The sequence below is a fragment of the Solenopsis invicta genome, chromosome 9, assembly GCF_016802725.1.
Source record: "Solenopsis invicta isolate M01_SB chromosome 9, UNIL_Sinv_3.0, whole genome shotgun sequence".
In the NCBI taxonomy this organism is placed as follows: domain Eukaryota; kingdom Metazoa; phylum Arthropoda; class Insecta; order Hymenoptera; family Formicidae; genus Solenopsis; species Solenopsis invicta.
The window spans coordinates 10,098,071-10,118,439 of NC_052672.1; the positions used below are offsets into that span (position 1 = coordinate 10,098,071).

Here is a 20,369-nt window from a genome sequence, read left to right on the forward strand (position 1 = left end):
ACCACACAAAAAAAAGTTGATACTAAAACTAGCAGACGGACTTAGACAACCGCCACGCGACATAATCGACGAAACAGTTCTCAACAAGGTTTTCGCTCAGTCTGTTGCGCTAAAAAATTATTCTAAGCAGATAATTTCAGAAAAAACATATATTATTTGAGAATAATCGTACAAAATGACATTTCAGGTTTAACAAAAAAAAAACATGCTAAAAACAGAATACATGTTATTATGAGATGATTAACAAACTGTATTCGGAAATACATTTCCCGGAAATTTGTTTATAATTTTTTTCTAAGACGGATTATTTCTTAAAACTTTGCATACATCGCCTGAATAATATTAGGAAGTTACCTGAAAAGTTGAAAAAAATAACCCCTTTTGGAAAAAAAATTATGAAAAGATTAATTTCGAAAATAGACGAAAAGTCTTTTTCTTCGAAATTAATTTGTTTATAACTTCTTTCTTTTTCTAAGAAGGATCATTTCTTAAAACTTTGCACACATCTTCTGGGTAGTATTAAGAAGTTACATGTAAAGTTTGAAAAAGTGATTTCTCTTAGAAAAAAATAATAAACTTTCAAAAAGAGAAATCTTTCGTCTATTTTCAAAATTAATTTTTTCATAACTTTTTTCCACGAAGAGTAATTTTTTAAATTTCACAGATGCAAAGTTTTAAAAAATGATCCTACTTAGAACAAATGTTGTAAACAAATTTCCGTGAAATATATTTCCAAATACAACTTGTTAATCTCATAACATCATATGTACTGTTTTTAATATGTTCTTTTTGTTAAACCTGAAATATCACTTTGTACAATTATTCTCAAGTAGTATATAACGTTTTTTTTTTTTAATTATTTGCTTAGAACAATTTTTTATAGCAACAGATCTTTAAGCAAAAATTTTGTTAAGAACCACTGCGTTGATTATGTCGCACGGCGTCTAAGTCCGTCTGCTAGCTTCTTCATAAAGTTACTTTGTTAGTTTTGTTTTAAAATAATGTTTAAATAAGTTAACTTAATCTTCCTTTAACAGAACATTATTTAAAAAAAACTAACAAAACAACAAATTTTTTTCTTTGGTAACAAATAAGAAACAAATAAAAAAATTAGTTTTAATTAATTACTTTGTTCCGCTAATATATAAGACGTAAAAAAATTGAATAATAGGTTTTCCTAGCACGAGATATTTTTCTGCGTGCACTATCTAGAAGCAGAAACAAACATGACGGCTACGATCGCGACTTATTGTTAGCTAACAATAAGACTTTAATTTTAAACGCCACTATATTTATAAAATATGGACTATGTGGCTAATACCCATAAATCTCATAGGTAATATCCACGACTTTATGATTCTCTTTCGTATTATACAAAAATAAAGTTACATAAGCAAAGATAAACAATTAATTTATCAGATGTTTTTTTTTATTTGAGAATATATGAGTTATATCTCAAAACATTACCAAAAATATAAAAATTTCATAGAATATTATGTTTAAGTACATATGTAAAATTTGAACACAATTCACTCACCTGGTTACGTATTATCTAATTAACATATGATAAAATTTAACTCAAAGTTTTAGCCAATAAGCTATATTTATAACATCATAGATGAAACCAGTTGGTTAAAACATCAAAATCTAATCACAAGTTGACCAGATAATGAAAAATCGAACCTTATTGGTTTAAAAGTTATTTAATTTTTTGTTTTCTTTAATTCTTATATAAAATCGCGTTTTGCTAATTTGCAAATTTTATGAGGCAGTAGTGTTACCAATTAAAGCAAAAAGTTTTTACGCAAACTAATGAAATTCTAATAAATATTTGTGCAAAAATTCATTCAGATCCACTTACTCATTTAAAAGTTCATTTATTTCCAACTACAATATAATATAGTAATTTTCGCTGCAAAAACTATTATAAATTAAATAAATTTATAAATTGAATAAATCAAATAAACATAAGTTAATTCAAACCCAGTGAGAAATTGTCAATGTCAAAGAAATTTTTATATTTGCAGAAAATAAATGTAACTACTAAAAAACGAGAGATTGCTTGCAAATCTAAGATATGAGCAAAAACTATTATAAATTAAATAAATTTATAAATTGAATAAATCAAATAAACATAAGTTAATTCAAACCCAGTGAGAAATTGTCAATGTCAAAGAAATTTTTATATTTGCAGAAAATAAATGTAACTACTAAAAAACGAAAACTTATCCAATCAATTTGCAATGTCGCAAATTAAAAAGTAATTGTCATCGCTTTGAAAACTATTTAAAATGTTGAAAATAACAAAAAAAGGCGATGAAATTACTATGAATCATTATTTAATCAGCCTTTTGTTTCAAAGCAGTTTTTATTTTATTATATTTATATAAAAAGAGAAACTTTGAATTTATTAAATTACAATTAATTTGAGTAATATTCAGAAAGATGCAAAGTATTCCTGAGACGTTTAAAAAATATTAGGAATCGCAAAAAGTAACAAAAATCTTGTAAGTAAAACTGCTGACATTTTTCAAGATAATTCTGATAAAATTGATAAAGATATAAGATTATGTCTTTCTTAAAATTAGCAGACTTTTATAAGATTCTATTATACCCCAAACTGGAAACAGATATTTATTTTAAATGGACAGTTTCGCTTTTTGAAGAAATATCTTCGTATTTCAGTTAATAATACTTGAACAAATTAATTTACTCAACGATTATTGTTATTGCTGCTGCTGCTGCTACAGTGCCTTTCCAGTTGATTCTGAAAATATAATAAATACTTAGAATATACTGTTTATTAAGCTACTATATTAATTTAAAAATGTATGAAATTGGTTGAAAATATTTTTATATAATATAGATATATTCTCATAATTTTTGAAAGAAATAAAATATATTCAACAGGTGGCAAAAAACATGTTACACGATGAGGGTTAATTAAACAGTATTTTAATTATTTTTTAAATTTAGAACATATTAAGAAAATTACTACAATAAAATAAACATGTCTAATGAGATAAACGTCAAATTTCACATGATAATTCCATAATCGTAATTTTTAGTATAATTCCTGGTATTATTTAAAATTCCTTTTACCCATAAATATTAATATTTTATAAATCTTCAAAAGTATTTTTATTTTTACATTTAAATTGCGAAATTACGAAACACGCAAAGATATATGTCTCAATTAATAAAATAATATATTTACCGAGTTGTCCCGACGAATGCTGTCTTCTGCTAAACTCACGTTCCACTGCTTTTCTCGAAAACGTTTCATTAAACGATCGGCATTTTCGATATCACTCACGAACGCGAAGAACGTAAAACGCGCACAAAATGGCGGAGCAAGTAAAATGGAGTAACCGACACACATACGCACGTACATACACACACGTCGCGGAATGCCTGAACTACGCAAAAAGCTTTTCGAATAAATGCACGCGTAGAGAAAGAACCGACTCGCTCCCGTAACGTTAGATTCCCGCACGACGATTAACGAGCCATTCGACATTTACGATTCGCGATCTACGTAAACGAGGCATTCAATTCGAACGCGAATACACGTACGCGAAAACTTTCAAAGCGACGCCGCCATATATAAGCTGCCGCGCATCACGAATGAAAATGAGCATCTCACGGCACTCAACCAAGTCCGCAGTCACATTCGGCACTCTGTCCAATTGCGTATTCGAACACGAAGCAATTGAGAAGCACGTAAACGATACGTCGTAATATCGAACACCCGATGGAGCAACAATAAATATGGCAAAAACAAACAACGAGCATTGGCAACAGCAAACAAGGTCAGCCAGCCGGAGCAAGAGGAAAGGACCGTGACGCAGGTGACGCAGCGGCAGCGAGCGAGCGAGCGACGACGATGGCCGAGCGGCGGCGGAGACGGCCGAACGGCGATGGTACCCGAGCAGTGGCGGGGCAGCCGAGCGGCGATCGGCCAGCCAGCGGTACAGCGGCGCTATGGCGCAGTAGCTGTAGAATGCCGTGGAAGCTTGTGAAATGTGCGATCGTGTGCGGTTAACGATCCGTCCCGTAGACTTATATAATAGCATGCGTCTCAGCTATTGTTAGAAAGATCCGCTTACATCGTACCGCACTCCGAGTTCCCGTAACATTTGTTAAATCTGTACGCGTGCCGAATGAATATCGGTGATTGATACTATGTAGGTTATGTTACTTTTCGAAATCGAGATTTATTCACGATATCTATATTGTATTTAACATTATTCGGTAAATCTGTTGCACGATGTACTTTGATGTGACTGAGAGTTCGGAGTGACAGACGAATCGACGAATAAAATGTGAAAATGCTAACTAAAATTGTTCTCGACAATATTATTACGTGTTCTCGCGCGTTGCATATCACGCGATCTTCTAACAATAAAATCTTTTATTTTGGAAAATAAAATGTCTCATGGTAATCGTAAATAAATCGGAACGATGATCTTGGTGTGGCGGCCGTTACACAAGTATCGCGCGATCATTATTACCCTCGTATTTGCAAGTGTTGTGTTGTGAAAATATTGTACCTACAACGATGACAACTCAGGACAATCTGAGAGGAGGAGGAGGTCTAGGAGAGAGGCATCAGGCATCGGTGGAGCAACATGCGGTAAATATATTTTATTTATGCGTATCCTACGCGCGGAAGTGTATTAAAAAATTAAATATTAAATATTAAAAAATAAAAATTAGAAAAAATTTAATGTGACTACGAACTTGTATTTAATAGAAAGTGTTCTCAGGCATTACGTTAGAATTAAATTATTTTAATAATTGAATGTACATTTACTTAATAAACACATACCCAGAGTCATCAATTCTATCTTTAAGAAAATTTTCCAAACTGAGAAGTTACCATTTTTCTACTTATTCAGTTTATAATTAACGTAACGACCTCCAATATCCGTAATAAGCTCCAGCAGTTACATTCATGAAGAGCTGTAAGAATTGATGACACTGGGTGTACATAATAATTATTAAACTTTAATTAATGAACACAACTGCACGCAGTAATTATTATTTAAAATACTACTTGCCTTTTCTATCGTTACTTCGATTTATATTTTACATTTGTTTGTTACAGAATCATCGTAGCAACGTTACAGAAAAACTCCACTGCTGCACATTGGTTGGTGAGTGATGAGCAAACTTTAATAATTAAGGTAATAGATTTGTGACATACTTAAAATATAAAAAGGCGATTATAATCTATGATAAATCATTACATATATTACATATCGTAAATCTATTGTCTTAAATGGATAGACTAAAGTAAATTAGGATTTTATATTTAATCTTGAATAAATTACATACATTGATTTTTGTGTATTTATTTATTATGCTTAAGCAGAATTTTACTCTTTTTATTTCTTTATTTTTTCAATTTATTTTTTTTTTAACTTATGTTTATAATTGAAGATTTTGTATTTATAATCTATTTTTACAGAGAGGTGATTTGCTTTACACTGTATAGCAATTTTATGTTTCAACTCACATTACAAAGAAAATATGAAAGAGAAAAATATTAGCAAAAGAATTTTAGAAAGTTACTAACATAAAAAATGATCTAATATTATCAGTAATAGGCTCACTATTGTTTCAACTAATTTGCACAAGAAAATCAAAATTTATTTTTGTTTTTAGCAAATTTCACACAGAGAAAAGCTATATATAATTTGCTTAAGTAATTAAAGAAATAAAAATTTATTATTTGTATGGGTTTTTATTTCTTTAATTATTTAAGTAAATCATGTTTTTATTAGTATTAATATAGTGCAATGTATAGTTTCCAAGAAATACAAGGCTTTTTAGGATATTCTAAGAAGCACAGGTCTTTTGTAGACGCCCATGGGATGCTCAAAGGATGTCCCTGGGGCATCCCCTGAATGACGTGTGCTGTTAGGGAAGGGATGGGCTAGTTTTGGCAACTCTATATTAAACATACTTTATGTCCTGAAGTATGTTTCTTCTATTTCATTAGATCATTTATCTAGATAATTTAGAAAATAAAAATCAAAGAAATATTTTTTTTCCTTTTTATGGAATAGAAACTTAGCATATATAAAGTTTAAAATATACAACTTTTTTTGAAAATTTATAAAATTATATGATTATTTTCGAGAAAACTTTATATATGTGCTCAGTAATTATTTCTTGCTGCCTAGCTTTAATTTGAATTTTATATTTGTTACAAAATCATTGTAGCAACATAAATATAACTAACTTCCAGCTGCTGGGCATTAATATTGACGAGTAATAAATACATTTTTTTATTGAGATCACGAATTTAAAACAATTATTTTAAATATGTAGCAAATGTTTTATACACATGTACGTGTGTCTACGATAAATCATTCTAACAAGTTATTATGGTGAGTTATTATCTATATTATATATAAATATAAATTATCATGATAATTTATCATAATATAAATGTTATACATTTCAGATCCGTTGCCTTAAATGGATAGACCTTAACAGATTAAGGTTTGAGATATTTAACCCTGGGAATATATATATGTATGTTGGAATTAATTTATCTTTAGTTACGATGGTAAGCCAGAAAACTGCTGAGTTATTTCTTGAACTCAAACACGTGGAGAATCACGACACCTGGAATATAGTTGTGCAGTTTCTAGAATCTACAACTCCAAGAAAAATATTATGTAATACGTTGAAGTTTAAAAGACTAATTGTAAGTATATTATTTACTGAGAATTATCTTAAGTAGTGCACAACCGTATAATGCAATACTCAAACAAATTGGACCTGAAATTACATGTGTAGATGTATTGAGCAAAATTTTATATCACAATTCTAGTTAAAATTATGAAGATACAATAATTGCTGATTTATTTGTCTATTGTTAATCAGAAAAAAATCTATTTTGTTACAATAATGAATGTATGAGGATGAATTAACGCAATACATTGACCGTATTATTTTACAAATGTGTAAAATAATACGGTCAATGTATTACGTTAATTTATTTAACGGGAAAGAGAGAGTTGCGTTTCCTTGTTTTCCTACAACAGTATAGTACGTAATAAAATTCTTTAGTAACGCTTAATGCTTATCGTGCGATAATCCGATAATTTTCCGAATAAACAGCCATTGATCACATCAGCATTGTTTCTTTATTATTAATCTAATCGATATTGCAACAATAACATTGACATTTCTCAGTATTTTTATCATTCGTAATTTCATAAGAAACAAGAATAAGAAATTTTCAAAAACAAGAGTAAAGAATTTTTTTAATTGTTTATTTATTTTAAAATTATTATAAGCTTACTTTTATTATAGGATCACTTACTTTAATTTACTTTTAAATTACAAAAAAGTATTTATGATTTTTACTGTTTTTCACTTTTAAATTACAAAGAAGTATGTATGATTTTTACTTTGATATTTTAATTATAATCTATTTTGCATGACGCACGACTCATCTTATGTTACATTAATAGGTAAGAGTTACTGAATGCGTATAGGTTTGTTAATTTTTTATTAATTTATGTAGCTGATATATATAATAATGCAATTTTATAATTTTTATTTTAATTTTCATAAAAGAAGACATGATATTTTACATTTATACATGTGTATACATATTTACATTTATTATAAACATGAAATCGACATTTTTATAAAATCTGTCAAGTGTCCTAAATTGTTTCACTACAAATTTGATCACAATAAATATTATTAATGTAAGATTGATAATTAATAATAGCAAAACCAAAATAATGGATGAGAGTTTATTTCGGTATCTGACTTTTTAGCCATGATATGAAGGATATAAAGGATTCAAATATATAGTTTTACTTTTCGCTTATGATGACAAAGTCATTATTCGTAGTTTAAGGTTATTGACACAGTGTAATTTATTCTAATAGATGACACTAAATGTATGTATATAGGGTGTTTTGTTTTAATTGTCCACTTTAAATTTTTCAAAATAATGCATTTTCAAAGAAAATGTTTTAAACAAAATTTGTATAATTTAAAGGAGAACAAATAATAAAATTATTCTCTTCATTCTACCGCTTAACGATTGAACCACCGATTGGGCCTGCAACGCTACCTCAGAAGTTCTCAGCTTTAATTTTACATAGCATGGCTAAAAAATAAGATATTGAAATAAAACAAATGCAATTTATAAGAAATGAAGAATACATTCAGAATATCTGATAAGAATTTCTAGATAACATTAATCTTTTTTATAAAAAAAATCTCAAACATTGCAAAAAAGGCATTTTTTACATATTAAATCTTAATTATTTTGGAAACCTGATATTCTGGTGAAATTTGATTTATGGCATTTAATTTTCAACACCTAAAAATGTATAAGAAACACCTTGTCTGATTTAAAATAATTTTTGACTATAATGTTATTAATAAAATAAGTACTAGTTTGTCATTCCTTAGATTTTTAATTATTTTGTTTCATAAATTTGATTTCAAAGGCGATATGATTTAGAAAATTTACAGATACGATTTTGGCAATTCGTCAAGCCTAAATCGTACTTTCTGCAGCATGTTGCAGAAAGGTTTATAAGAAATTTATTTGTTATTGATGAAAGATTAAAGACTTGTAGTAATGTATATCTGAAATGGATATTTTGGATTAAACTACAATTTCTAACGTTTATTTAATAAGGCGATATGCATTTGGTAACTTTCTCCTGTTTTCTATTTTACTATTTAAGTAATTGTCACAATTAATCACGGTGCTTTTGTATAATTATATTTCATGAATGAACCAGTGACAATTGTTTCCTAAGTTTTTGAAATCATTCGTTTTTTACTGTTCTGATAAGAATATTTTACCGTCATTGTTTGCAACTATGTCAATGGCTAGTGACTTGTTCACAATTATCTAAAACAGTAATAGTAACTTTACCGTTTTTTTTTTACTTTTTTTCTTTAGCAATCGCGCTGCATCATCTTTATTTCCGGTACAATTATGAGTATTGTTTGGTGCATTCATGAATGATCTCAATGTGAATTTTGTAAATTGTGTTAAATTTAACGAGAATGTGGTTGACAAGTTTTAATATATTCTTATTTATCGATACAGGAAGCAGAATCTTTCGTTCTTTACAGAAACCTGTGTCGCAAGAATTATACCAATGACAAATGATCGCAGAAAACAATTAGTCGACAGTTATGATAGTGCACTATGACGAGTAACAAAAGTCATTCGACGCCTTTTATGAAGCGTTATCTCAAAATCACGTATTCACAAACATGGATGATGATGTATCCCCGCATTATACGTTGATGATTATTATTTCAAGCAGAAACAGAAGAAAAATTTACACGCCACAGTCAACACGTTTTTATGTACTATAATTTCGATGAAACAGCTGTCATGACAAATGCAAAATAACATATTTGCCTATTTTAATTTTTACATTATTGCAGCGTTAATTTTAATTCTGTTAAATTATAAAGAATATTATCTATATATTGTGTATGAAATTGTCGCTCTACAATAATGCGAAAGTAATTAGAATAGATAACAATATTTTTTGCATTTGTTATGACAGTTGTTTCATCGAAAATACAGTAGACAAAATACTTGTCGACTGGCAGCAAATGTATTTGAATGGTAAATCATACATCAGATTTGATAGAATCAACTTGAAATGGCGTACTTTTGTTTATATGAATTGAATCTTTCAATACATTCTTATTAGAAGACAAATATGTTATTATCTATTAGATAATATGGATCAGATATCCACATTAGCACATAAAAATAGAAAGTTTTTATATTTTATTTGCAAGTAGAAATGTATAAATTTCACACATTGCTTGTCGAAAACTCTTAATCGCTGATCGAAGTAATCAAAATGAAAAAAAAATAATTGAAAAGTTGATTCACTAATTGTAAGTAGAATTTTTTATGTGTTCTGTATAACCGTCGCAATATTGATTATTTTACGTAACTTCTAGATTAGAAGACTTATCGGAAATTTACGATGCAGTTTGATAAGACGATGCGAATCAAGTTTGTCGCAACGTAATTGCTAACTTGTGTAAGGAAAAAAATAATAAATTGTATTAATAAGAAAAGATATATAATTAAAATTCTAAAAACAAGATCAATTATGTCGAAACTTTTCCGTAATTTCTTTTCTTCGAGTAATCGTAAACTTGACATTAATGCATTTAACCAGCACTTAAGAAATTATATTATAAACGTCGTCGCACTTAAATTAAACAAAAAGATGAATTTTTTCCTAGACAACGAGTTATTTGTATTTGTACTTTACATATTTTTTGATTATTCATTTTATGAACTTTCTGAGTTATTTTCTTCCTTCAAGTTCCTAAGGCGTTAACTCACGAACGATAATAGTATGGTTATTTATTTTATATTGCTTTCTCAGTCTCTCATTCCTCTTTTATGTGTGATTATTTTCTCAGCATTTCTCGTCTCACACCATCGTAACTCAAGCACTTTGTCAATCTTGTCAATTTCAACCTATCACATTCGATTTCTTATCATGCAAACCGCGCAATTGCGCGTCCTTTTGCCTCCAATCGTAATTGATGTAGATATTGAGCGAATTTTCGAACATTTAACGAGGTACTCGAACAAATGTCGCTTCTCCTCGAAGTCACCGTTATTTCGTCGATGTGTAATCATTGTGACAGACACGACGAAGAGAGGACGGGGTTAAGGGATAGCCAGATTCTCAATGAGTTACTCCTCCGAGGGACTTCCCGGCGACCATTCGGTTTTTCGTTTAAAAGCGGACGCGGCATCACGACAGTTATCCAGTTTCACTTTTGATACGCGCTGTAACGGTGTCAACCACCATGAGGTCGTCCTCCTGCTTCATTCGTTTGTACGCGCTGTGCACTTTCGCACTTCTCAGCCTCCTCGAGCATTCGGTGCTCGCCGTTCCCATTGATAACATAAATTGCACCAATGCAACTGGTAAGCAAGCCATTTGAGAATCAAAGATTTCGGTACAAAAAATATATCGCGTTCACATAATTAATTCTTCGCTCAAGAAAACCGTGTGACATCGCTAGTAATATATATTATAGAAAATCGCGTAGTAGATATTTATAAAAACATTTATAGTATATGATAAAACAGTAATTTCTCTTTTGCTATTCATAATAAATATTATCTACAGCAGAGTAGCTTTTCGTAATATTATTATTTTTGGCTGTTACGGTTCTTTTAATATCAAGATTGATCTTCATTGGTCTAGATTCTTTTTCGATCGTTCTTGTACACGTAAATCGATATCTCTTGAAACAGGTGTTTCATACTTCTTTCAATCTATCCGATAATGAGCATTCTGCATTTAAATTTTCTGCATTACTTCTTACGTATGCAAATGTATAATAAAAAAAAAAGTATTTACAAATTCATATCAGTGCCAAATTAATTTTTATTTAACTTTTATTATTATATTATACACGATCTGTGATTTTTTTGAAGTCTTATTGGCGTATACTTAAACTATCGTGAATCATCTGTATGCAAACTAAAATGTTTAATCGTCATAATAAAGTCAACATTTAGATATAAGTATAATAAATGCGCAACTCACAACTACGCAACTTTTGCTAAAAGTATCTACACTTGCGACGAAGTCGTAATCGTCAGTGGCATAGTGTACACATGATAATGTTAAGACGCTCGAAATAAAATAAAATATAAAACGAATCAGTTAAAAAGTGTACGCTTATGTGATACAGCATCGACTCCGAAGTTCGAAAACTTTTTATAGTGCCCCAATGAGAGAAAACGGTCTTCTTTTTAAAGTGCGTTATAAATTTACATTCTCCATTAATTTGCTTATTGTTAATCAAATCATGTATCATATCGATGATTCATTTGTGATATGTGTATCAAAAGAAAGTATAAAAGAGTCGTGATAAAACGTGCGACACAGTATAGTGCAAGGAACAATTCTGCGCTCCGCGTGACACGCGATAATTAGTCAGTATTTTTCCAGAGTTTTCTGCCACATCTACGAGACTCTCGTCTCCTTCTGAGCCAAAATTATTTTACGACTCGGGCAATCTATCACCGTATCTCAAGGACGAAATAATTTCTGCGCGATAGAAGTATATTTGCAATTGCGCAACTAATTGTTGAAAACGTGTTTGCTAACTCGTTAGCTGGCTCCAATTTATACCTGTTAAGTTCTGTGTTGCCTGTCCTGCACGACGATGGAGGAAAGCCGTAATTCTTTATCATTATTATTATTATTAAGAATTCATGAAATATTAAATAGCAATTACGCACGCTAGTTAATTTTTTTTGTCGCTTTTTAGGCCATCCAACTTTCAAAGAGTTAATTTAATTCAAGAGTAATTTATTACGAATGAGAACAGATGGATTTTTGATAACAGAGTGCCCGAGAATTGTCAGCCGAAAGGAATGGAAAGCCAGGAAGCGCCTCAATTTCGAGATAATGCCGATTACACCAACACCGTACGTGGTGATCCATCACGGCGGCATACGTAAATACTGTCGGGATCAGGAGACGTGCTCTTCGATAGTTAGATCCTATCAGAACTTACATATGGACGAAAATGGCTGGTGGGACATTGGCTATAATTTCCTCATTGGCGAGGACGGCAACGTCTATGAGGGTCGCGGCTGGGACTACACGGGTGCGCATGCACCTGGATACAACACCCAGAGTATTGGCATTTGCTTCATGGGAGACTTTAGCGGTAATTAAGACATTGCAAATATAATTCATATATTACTGGATATCTACGGATCAAGTTCCATTTGAGAAAAGATTAATAATAATTGTCACGTTTACCTTGTTGGGAAAATCCTAGTTTCTGCTTTTTCTGTATTACAATTAAAAGATTAAATTGCATACAACAAGAATAAATCATTACTTAAAATTTCAAGAATGCTATCTCAAAATGAATTTACTGGAAAAAGTTCGTTATTTGCGTAAACATGTGCGAGACATGTTTTTTTGAGATATCGCTTTGGAGAAAGTCTCCTGCGTCAGAAGACATTGTGTGACGCACGTAAATGTGTGATTTCGCAGACTTTCTTCCCAACGCGGCTGCCCTGAAGACGTTGAACGAGCTGATAGCTTGCGGGGTTTCACTTGGCAAGATAAAGAACAGCTACAATGTGATCGGTCATCGACAAACACGGATCACGGAATGCCCTGGCGAGAGATTTTATAAGTATGTGGTTACCCTACCCGGTTGGACCGCGGATCCAATACCTCACAATCGTTCGACCACGACCACGATGATGCCAAGTGTACAGGGCATCGCAGAGGGGACTAGCCAATCGAACATTCGATCATGATAATATTTCTAGCTCGTTGTCACGTAAACCACAATTCTAGTGAATTCTAAGTATAGAACAGACATTTGACGTAACAAAGAACTGTAAGTACAGCAAAATTTTTATTTTTTATTAAAAAGGATACTTACAGTTATATTTTACATTGATCTACGTTGATCTACAATTCTTTTTCTTTTCTTTTTTTATAAAACGAGTCTGATCGTCATTGTGTTAGTAACAAAAATTCCGCTTATACGTTATTTAATAAGCGGAGTTTAGTTTTGTATTGTATATATATAATAGTTTTTTTTGGTACGCTAGATACCACATATAACCGCTACTACCTCTGCTATTATTACGAAACATTTTCGCTACCATGAACGGTCATTTAAATACAAGAAAAACGACTTTCCTCATTTAGCGACGGTGATTCCCCCGACGTACACCCGGGGACAATTATGCCTATTCACTTGAATTTAGCAGCGTTTCGATTTCCATATAGGATGTGTAAAAAATCCAGAATGTAGCTAACTTCAAATGGATAGACATTATTGTTCTCGTGTTCACAAAGTGACTCATATACTAGAAGTAACTCCCCGCGTAAAGTTATACACAGGGTTGGGTAGTAACTAGTTGGCAAGTTAAAAGTTTAATTATAAAACTGAAAAGTTCATAACTTTTAATTTAGCTTGATTTTAATTTTTCAAAAATAACTTTAACTAGTTATTACACATAAACTTAATTTATTAAATTTCTCCTAAGTTAAAAATTTATCTATGTAAAAAAAATTATAAAAAAGTACGTTCCTGTATATAAAAAAAACAGTATTTCTTTGTTATTTCATATAAACTTAATTTACAAATAAAATATTAAACTTGTTTGATAATCTACATTATAATTGTTTTGAGTAATCTAACTTTGAAAACGTACTTACGAATTTCTAATATAATATACTAATAATGCGTTTTAAAATTAACCTTTAATTTAACTTAATCTTATTACCTCTAATCTAACGTAATTTTAATTAATTAATTTTTTGTTTTTATAACTTAACGTAACTAAATTAATTTTATAACTTTAGTTAAAAGAATATATTAACTTACCCAACCCTACTTATACGTAATAACAATTAAGACGCTATCAAGAAAATTGTCATTAGTTAAAATACCAAGTACACAACTTTATATACATGCAGCTTATGTGCATAACGTTTTGGACAGATCGTAAAAAAAAGCAAACAAATTATAAAGCATATGATGTAGATATCTCTCACGCAAGTTCGACAAACGAGATCAATGTCACTCCCGTCTTGGTTCGCGTGCCAGTCGTACTTTTTACATGGTTATGCTCGTTACAACGATATACGTGCTCTAAGGTCACGGTCTTTGGATTTAATTAGAGACAATGGTAATCGGAATATCACGGTGCTGCACACGATTGTCTTTGGCATAATTTCGCATGAATTACTTCGATAATATTTTCTTAGATATTCTGTTTTATAATGTATGTACATACATAGTGCAAATTACAACGACAAATTTCACGGACCTTGAATGTACGATTGAATTAGAAAATATACTGGCAATTCAAATGAGAGAATCGCACATACATTATGGTTTTTAGAAAATTATTTCTAAGTCGACAAAATTATTTTTTAAAAACTGAAAAAATTACATTCGTCTGATAAACGCTGATCTGCTTACTGCATTCCTTAATCTCGCACTGCAGACAGCGACGAGCTATTTTCATACCTCAGGATAATAAACTGAAAAAAAGACAACAATTTGTTAATCAATCACGAAAATTATGTATGAATCTTCCGGGGATTTCCATAAAAGTATCGTTGTTTTACCAGACAGATGAAATCGGTAAGATAATCGGAATCGCATAATGTAACACAATCGCAACTTCATTACCATAATACCATATGCTGTTTTTCGAGCAAAGTTCAGGGAGATCAGATAAGAACTCAAGTTGAGATTTAGCATTTCTGCTTGTGTTAATCAAAGTTTCGATCAGCGCAATCAAATCGAAACATTGGTACGTGTTTGTCAATATTGCAGCATATAATGGATAAATCAGCATGTGAAAGCTTATTAATGTTCCTTAAAAGAGCCTGTTCCTTTTAAGTTATACGAATGATTAATGAATATATCTTGTTTTTATCATTTTCCATTTACTTAAAATATATGTGATCATCGCGTTATTTTGCATCTTTCATCAGCTAATAATAGATGTCTCTGTATATATTAGTATTTATGTAAAATAATAAAATAAATATGTATTATAAAATCCTTCTTATTTATAATAAATTTAAATGTAAACATTAGACCTACACAATTTGTGTCAAATAATTAAATTTACCATTATCAACTATTTCAAGATTGAGTGTTGATAAAAATTTATCTTGAATTATTTAATTATTTAATAAGTTATTTTAATGATAAACTTCTGAATTATACCAATTTTATCATAAAAAATATAAATATACGTATACAAATCAACATTTCAATCAAATAATTTGAACTATTATCGGTACTAAAATTTCTGTTAGTTTGTTCCCTCTTCCTCCTTATCCATAAGTCAATAGCTTATCTAGAAACTCACAAAGAAGTCCGGAATTACGTCAGTATGTGTGTATATGGACACATAAAGAATATATCACTTATAGGCCATATGGTCAGAGATCGTGGCCCGAGAGCAATCTTAAATTAAGAGTGTTCATATAATGCATATCAAGTCGCATGCGACATCAGTATCGTTTTACAAGTCAAAATGTACATTGCAACGACGACAACATTAATCTTCGTGACGACCTACGTGTCACTCGTCGTCCAGGAGACTACTGCCAGTAATTCATTAAATATATTTATATTACGAGTTAAATCATGAACTTTGTCTGGTGTCTTTGTGCATATTTCTCACAATTACGATAACTGTAAAAAATTATTTTAGAAGAATATTTTGGATAGTATAATTTTTCTTAATTTTTCAAAGATAGATTGACATAAATTATTTTATGGTATTTATAGTATTTTTACAATATTCTATGTTATATATAGATACACTCTCTAAATCTTGTAGAATGAAATGTCCCACTAAAAGAACAAATGGAGTCTATGTAATTTTTCGAGTAATTTTTTACTCTACGAGATTTAGTAGAGAAGGTATAAAATAATTGTAATTTTGCGAACGTATAAAGTTATTGTAAAATTAAGCGCTATTAATAAATAAGTTTTCTATTTCTACATTAGACGTTTCAACATTACGTTTTCTTGATCAATTAAAACTCATTATACTACAATTTATAAAAAAGCACTAATTAGCGATTGCTTAATTAATGTTCCGTGATAAGTGTTGTAATTAAATCTATGTGCATAAAATATATTTATCGACATGATAAATTATTGTGAAAAATTATTTCAAGATTTTCAAGGTAACAGCCGTTATGTTAATGCAATAACATATTTATTGGTCATTACAAATATTTGCATTTTGAATAATTTTTCTCTCAAGCTAAAATACGATAATCAATGAAAGGAATTTTGACATTTGCAGAAATGTTGTCTTTGCTATGCTTAAGAATATTTTTTTATGTATATTTGTATATTTTTGTTGCAAGGAAAAATTAGAGAAATGCACATAATTGTTCTGTAATAACATCCAATTTTTAATATCCAAGTATATATTCAACAGTATATAAAAACTGTTTCCCGCTAAGCAATATAAAATATTCTGTTCACGTGAAATAAAATATAAATAAAAAAGACATATAAAAAGCATGTGCTCGTAAACTTCTGTGTTTGCCATCTGGAAAAAAGCAATTGTGTGAAATACGTAATATTTTACATTTAAAGATCTATTGGTAGTAGCTTTTTTAAGTTTAATTAAATAAATATTATAATTAAAATTTATTTGATTAATTTAATTTTAATTTGTTGTTATTTTTACATAAAGCACATACAATAATTTATTTCTAATTTTAATTGTTTTTTTTAGACTTGAATATCATTTCTAGAGCGCAATGGGGCGCTAGAGCACCAAAAACAGAAGCTTCTCCTCTCACGTTAAAACCAGCACCTTTCGTAATCATTCATCATTCGGATACCTCCGGTTGTGAAGTTCAAGCTATATGTCAGTTAAAAGCAAGACAGTTCCAGGTAATTAATATCATAAAACTTTTTGAACATCAAATCTTGTAACTATAGATTGTAAGTTATAGTTCATACAACTATTTATGATTTGATGAAGCAATAGATTAGAATAATATATCCTAATGTATTTTTTAAGATCATTTTTATTTTGATTATTATCTTGCCTTTTAATAAATAATAAATTTAATGATACTTATATGTGTAGTGATTATCAAATTTTATTTCAAGACTTATCACATGAATACTAAAGGATGGGATGATATTGGCTATAATTTCCTAGTCGGCGAAGACGGAAATATTTACGAGGGTCGCGGATGGGGCAAGAAAGGCGCTCATTCTAAACCTTACAATAGTAAGAGTATTGGAATTTGCATCATTGGAAATTACACAAGTAAGGAATATCGGAGATAATATGGATTTGTTATTAGTATTGTTTGTACATAACATGTTTCTTTAAAATACTTTTTTTTATTAGACCGAACACCAAATGCAGCGGCGGTACGAGCAGTGACTAATTTGATTACTCATGGTGTAGAAAACAACGAAATAAAGAGTGATTATAAGCTTTTAGGACACCGACAAACCTGGGCAACCAATTGCCCCGGAGATAGTCTTTATACAATGATGAAATCGTGGCCTAAATGGACAGAAAATGTATAAACGAAATGCATTTAATATAACGTAAAAATTTTTTTTAACAGTGTTTTTGTCACGATCAGAACGATCGAGATTTTGTAATCGATTAACGATTATACAAACATTTATGAGCCTTGCAGCATCTTTAACTCCGTAAACTCAAAATTCGCATTATTGCTAATTTTATATTTACTAATGTAGGCCGTATCAGTGAACTAATTAATACGTAAGTTTATTGGGAAAAATAAATCAAACAGTTTTTGTTTATGCATATGTGCATATAAATATAATTTTATTTTATTTTTTATATACTAGCACATATAAAATAGGAATTTAACATTATTATTGGCGATTAAGCATTAGTGTGTGTGTGAAGTTGATAAGAATTAAGTACATAATTTTTATATGGTTATTACACATAGACAGTGACAAGACCATTAAAATAGGTGTCATAAGTATCCTCCTCGGACCTAACACAAATCTCTAATCTCGAGAAATCGAGTGTGGCGTCATTGTTTTCGTAATCAATCTGGTCTCTTATCTAAGATGAAATAAATTATTTTATACATTTCATACTCTTAATATGTTGTAGAAAAATGTTACATTTTATTATTGAGCCTAAGATCTTGAAAATATAATAGCAAACGTAATGTGATTACACAAAAACATACCTGCAAGTGAAGTTGCCTTCTGAATTGCTCATTCAACTTTTCTATGCATATTTTCGTTCCATATGGAATGCCAGATCTCAAATTTCCAGCGACAGTGACGTAACGAGCACGACCATCAAGGTAATCCTTGGAAAAAAACACACAAAAAATGTCAGAGAAAATAATTTGCGTCTGTCGTTTTTATCGGATGCCACATTGCATTTGTCACGGTTACGAACCTGGAGAGTATTCAACATTTTTCCTTGGTCGTCTAGGTGATTACGTTTATCATCCGTCCCAAATACAGGATAATATGCGGAAAGGGACACGTTATAGAAAGCATGTCCCACGCATTTCAAGTCCGTCTTGTTTAAGCTCCCATCTAAAGTTAATTACTAACGATAAATATTAAGTATTCAAGCGAAATTAAACAAACTTGAAAAATAATTATATCTAGTTATTTAATCATTAAAAATACGATTTTTTAGTGGTATGCTAAATTATTACAAAAATAAAAAGAACACTTTTATGTGCTAATGTATTTAAAAATTTAGATACAGATCTGAAAAAAAATAATTTTGTTGGACTACCAAAATAATTACATAATTTCCTTTCCTTGGTTATAAGCAGGACATGGAAATATAAATTAAATATAGCGTTGTAAAGTATAAATATAAAATTACAATAATGTAAACTGCGGAGATTAATAACTGTCACATGATAGTTATAAAAAACAAAAAACTTTCCCACGAAATATTAGATCATGAAAAATGTAATAAAAAAATTCTACTCTTGATTTCCACTGTCAACAATAGAATACACAAAATGAGCAGTCAACTATTGCAAACAAGTCACATTGACAAGCTGTGCGATATACTAACGTTATTTGTTCAATTCATCATGTAACTACTTAAAAATAGCAAGTAGGCCATATTGGATATTAGGCTATATACACTCACTTTAGGACGTTCAATCATGATGAGTAATACTTCAAAAAGTTTTGATATTCTGACAACTTCGGCGTCCTACATAATTATTTTGATATTTCAATATAATTATTTTCAGATCTGTATCTAGCTAAACTTTTAGACATTTTAGCAAAACCATTTTATTCGTGTAAGAGTAAATCACTTACCATTAGCGAGAACCGTAGAAAAGAGGAAAAATGCGAAAATCGTGAACATTTTCGTATCTGAATAACACAATTCGTAACGATCCCACGGCAATGATCGTTCTGATCGTCGAATGACCAATCGTCCTCATTTAAGCTGACCTACCTATATAGAATGACGATCGGAATTTGCTAACGCTTGACAATTTACTCAATCACTTTTGAATGCATTCTAATAAATAAAAGGAATCGAAATTACAGCACTCATCATATATATTGTTTTCCTATGCAAACTGTCCATCACATAATGAATCATGTCACACACAATGGCTAGTAATACGAAACACTTTTTTACGCAACACATAATTATGTGCATCTGTTCTCAATAGGAACGATTATTCTGAACAGAACTGATTACTTGGCAATATTATTGATTATTTGTGTCACATTATAGAAGTAGATAAAATTACTTATATATATTATATTAGATA

At 30.1% G+C, this 20,369-nt stretch overlaps 4 protein-coding genes and 1 long non-coding RNA gene across 11 annotated transcripts in view; 3 read left to right on the plus strand and 2 right to left on the minus strand.

Annotated features, from left to right (window-relative positions):
* LOC120358716 overlaps window positions 1-3,863 on the minus strand; it is a 255,925-nt gene extending 252,062 nt beyond the window's left edge. Inside the window, exons 1-2 of the mRNA XM_039453809.1 lie at window positions 3,218-3,863; window positions 2,719-2,767 (exon numbers count right to left, since the gene is read on the minus strand). The gene's annotated coding sequence lies outside the window, so the exon portion shown is untranslated. The remainder of the gene's footprint in view (window positions 1-2,718; window positions 2,768-3,217) is intronic.
* A 368-nt stretch (window positions 3,864-4,231) lies between these two features.
* LOC105196161 overlaps window positions 4,232-20,369 on the plus strand; it is a 38,120-nt gene continuing 21,982 nt past the window's right edge. The window contains exons 1-2 of one of the 3 annotated variants that reach the window (XM_026137077.2): window positions 4,232-4,636; window positions 5,111-5,159. In XM_026137077.2, coding sequence (XP_025992862.1) covers window positions 4,562-4,636; window positions 5,111-5,159 — 124 coding nt within the window. In that variant the 5' untranslated portion in view covers window positions 4,232-4,561. The remainder of the gene's footprint in view (window positions 4,637-5,110; window positions 5,160-20,369) is intronic. The other 2 variants (XM_039453805.1, XM_039453806.1) reach the window with 2 other exon arrangements.
* On the plus strand, window positions 5,167-9,899 carry LOC120358718. The gene is made up of 3 exons (XR_005575600.1): window positions 5,167-6,398; window positions 6,476-6,721; window positions 9,107-9,899. It is a non-coding gene; the product is annotated as an uncharacterized LOC120358718 (long non-coding RNA).
* Window positions 10,276-18,388, plus strand: LOC105196159 (peptidoglycan-recognition protein SC2). Of its 5 annotated transcripts, none has more exons than XR_005575596.1 (5): window positions 10,297-10,978; window positions 12,015-12,244; window positions 12,337-12,741; window positions 13,077-13,431; window positions 17,327-17,465. XR_005575596.1 is itself a non-coding variant. In XM_011161933.3 (4 exons), exons 1-4 carry the CDS (start codon window positions 16,103-16,105, stop codon window positions 18,139-18,141), a joined length of 585 nt encoding a protein of 194 aa, XP_011160235.1. In that variant the 5' UTR covers window positions 16,031-16,102; the 3' UTR covers window positions 18,142-18,388. The 5 variants fall into 5 exon arrangements, 1 of the variants encoding a protein (XP_011160235.1); XR_005575597.1 differs by lacking the exon at window positions 10,297-10,978 and adding an exon at window positions 11,004-11,820; XR_005575595.1 differs by lacking the exon at window positions 12,015-12,244 and having other exon boundaries at window positions 10,276-10,978; window positions 12,415-12,741.
* LOC105196160 lies at window positions 18,377-20,056 on the minus strand. The gene is made up of 4 exons (XM_011161934.3): window positions 19,903-20,056; window positions 19,007-19,149; window positions 18,789-18,914; window positions 18,377-18,658 (listed from the first exon to the last, which is right to left on the minus strand). Exons 1-4 carry the CDS (start codon window positions 19,949-19,951, stop codon window positions 18,530-18,532), a joined length of 447 nt encoding a protein of 148 aa, XP_011160236.1. The 5' UTR covers window positions 19,952-20,056; the 3' UTR covers window positions 18,377-18,529.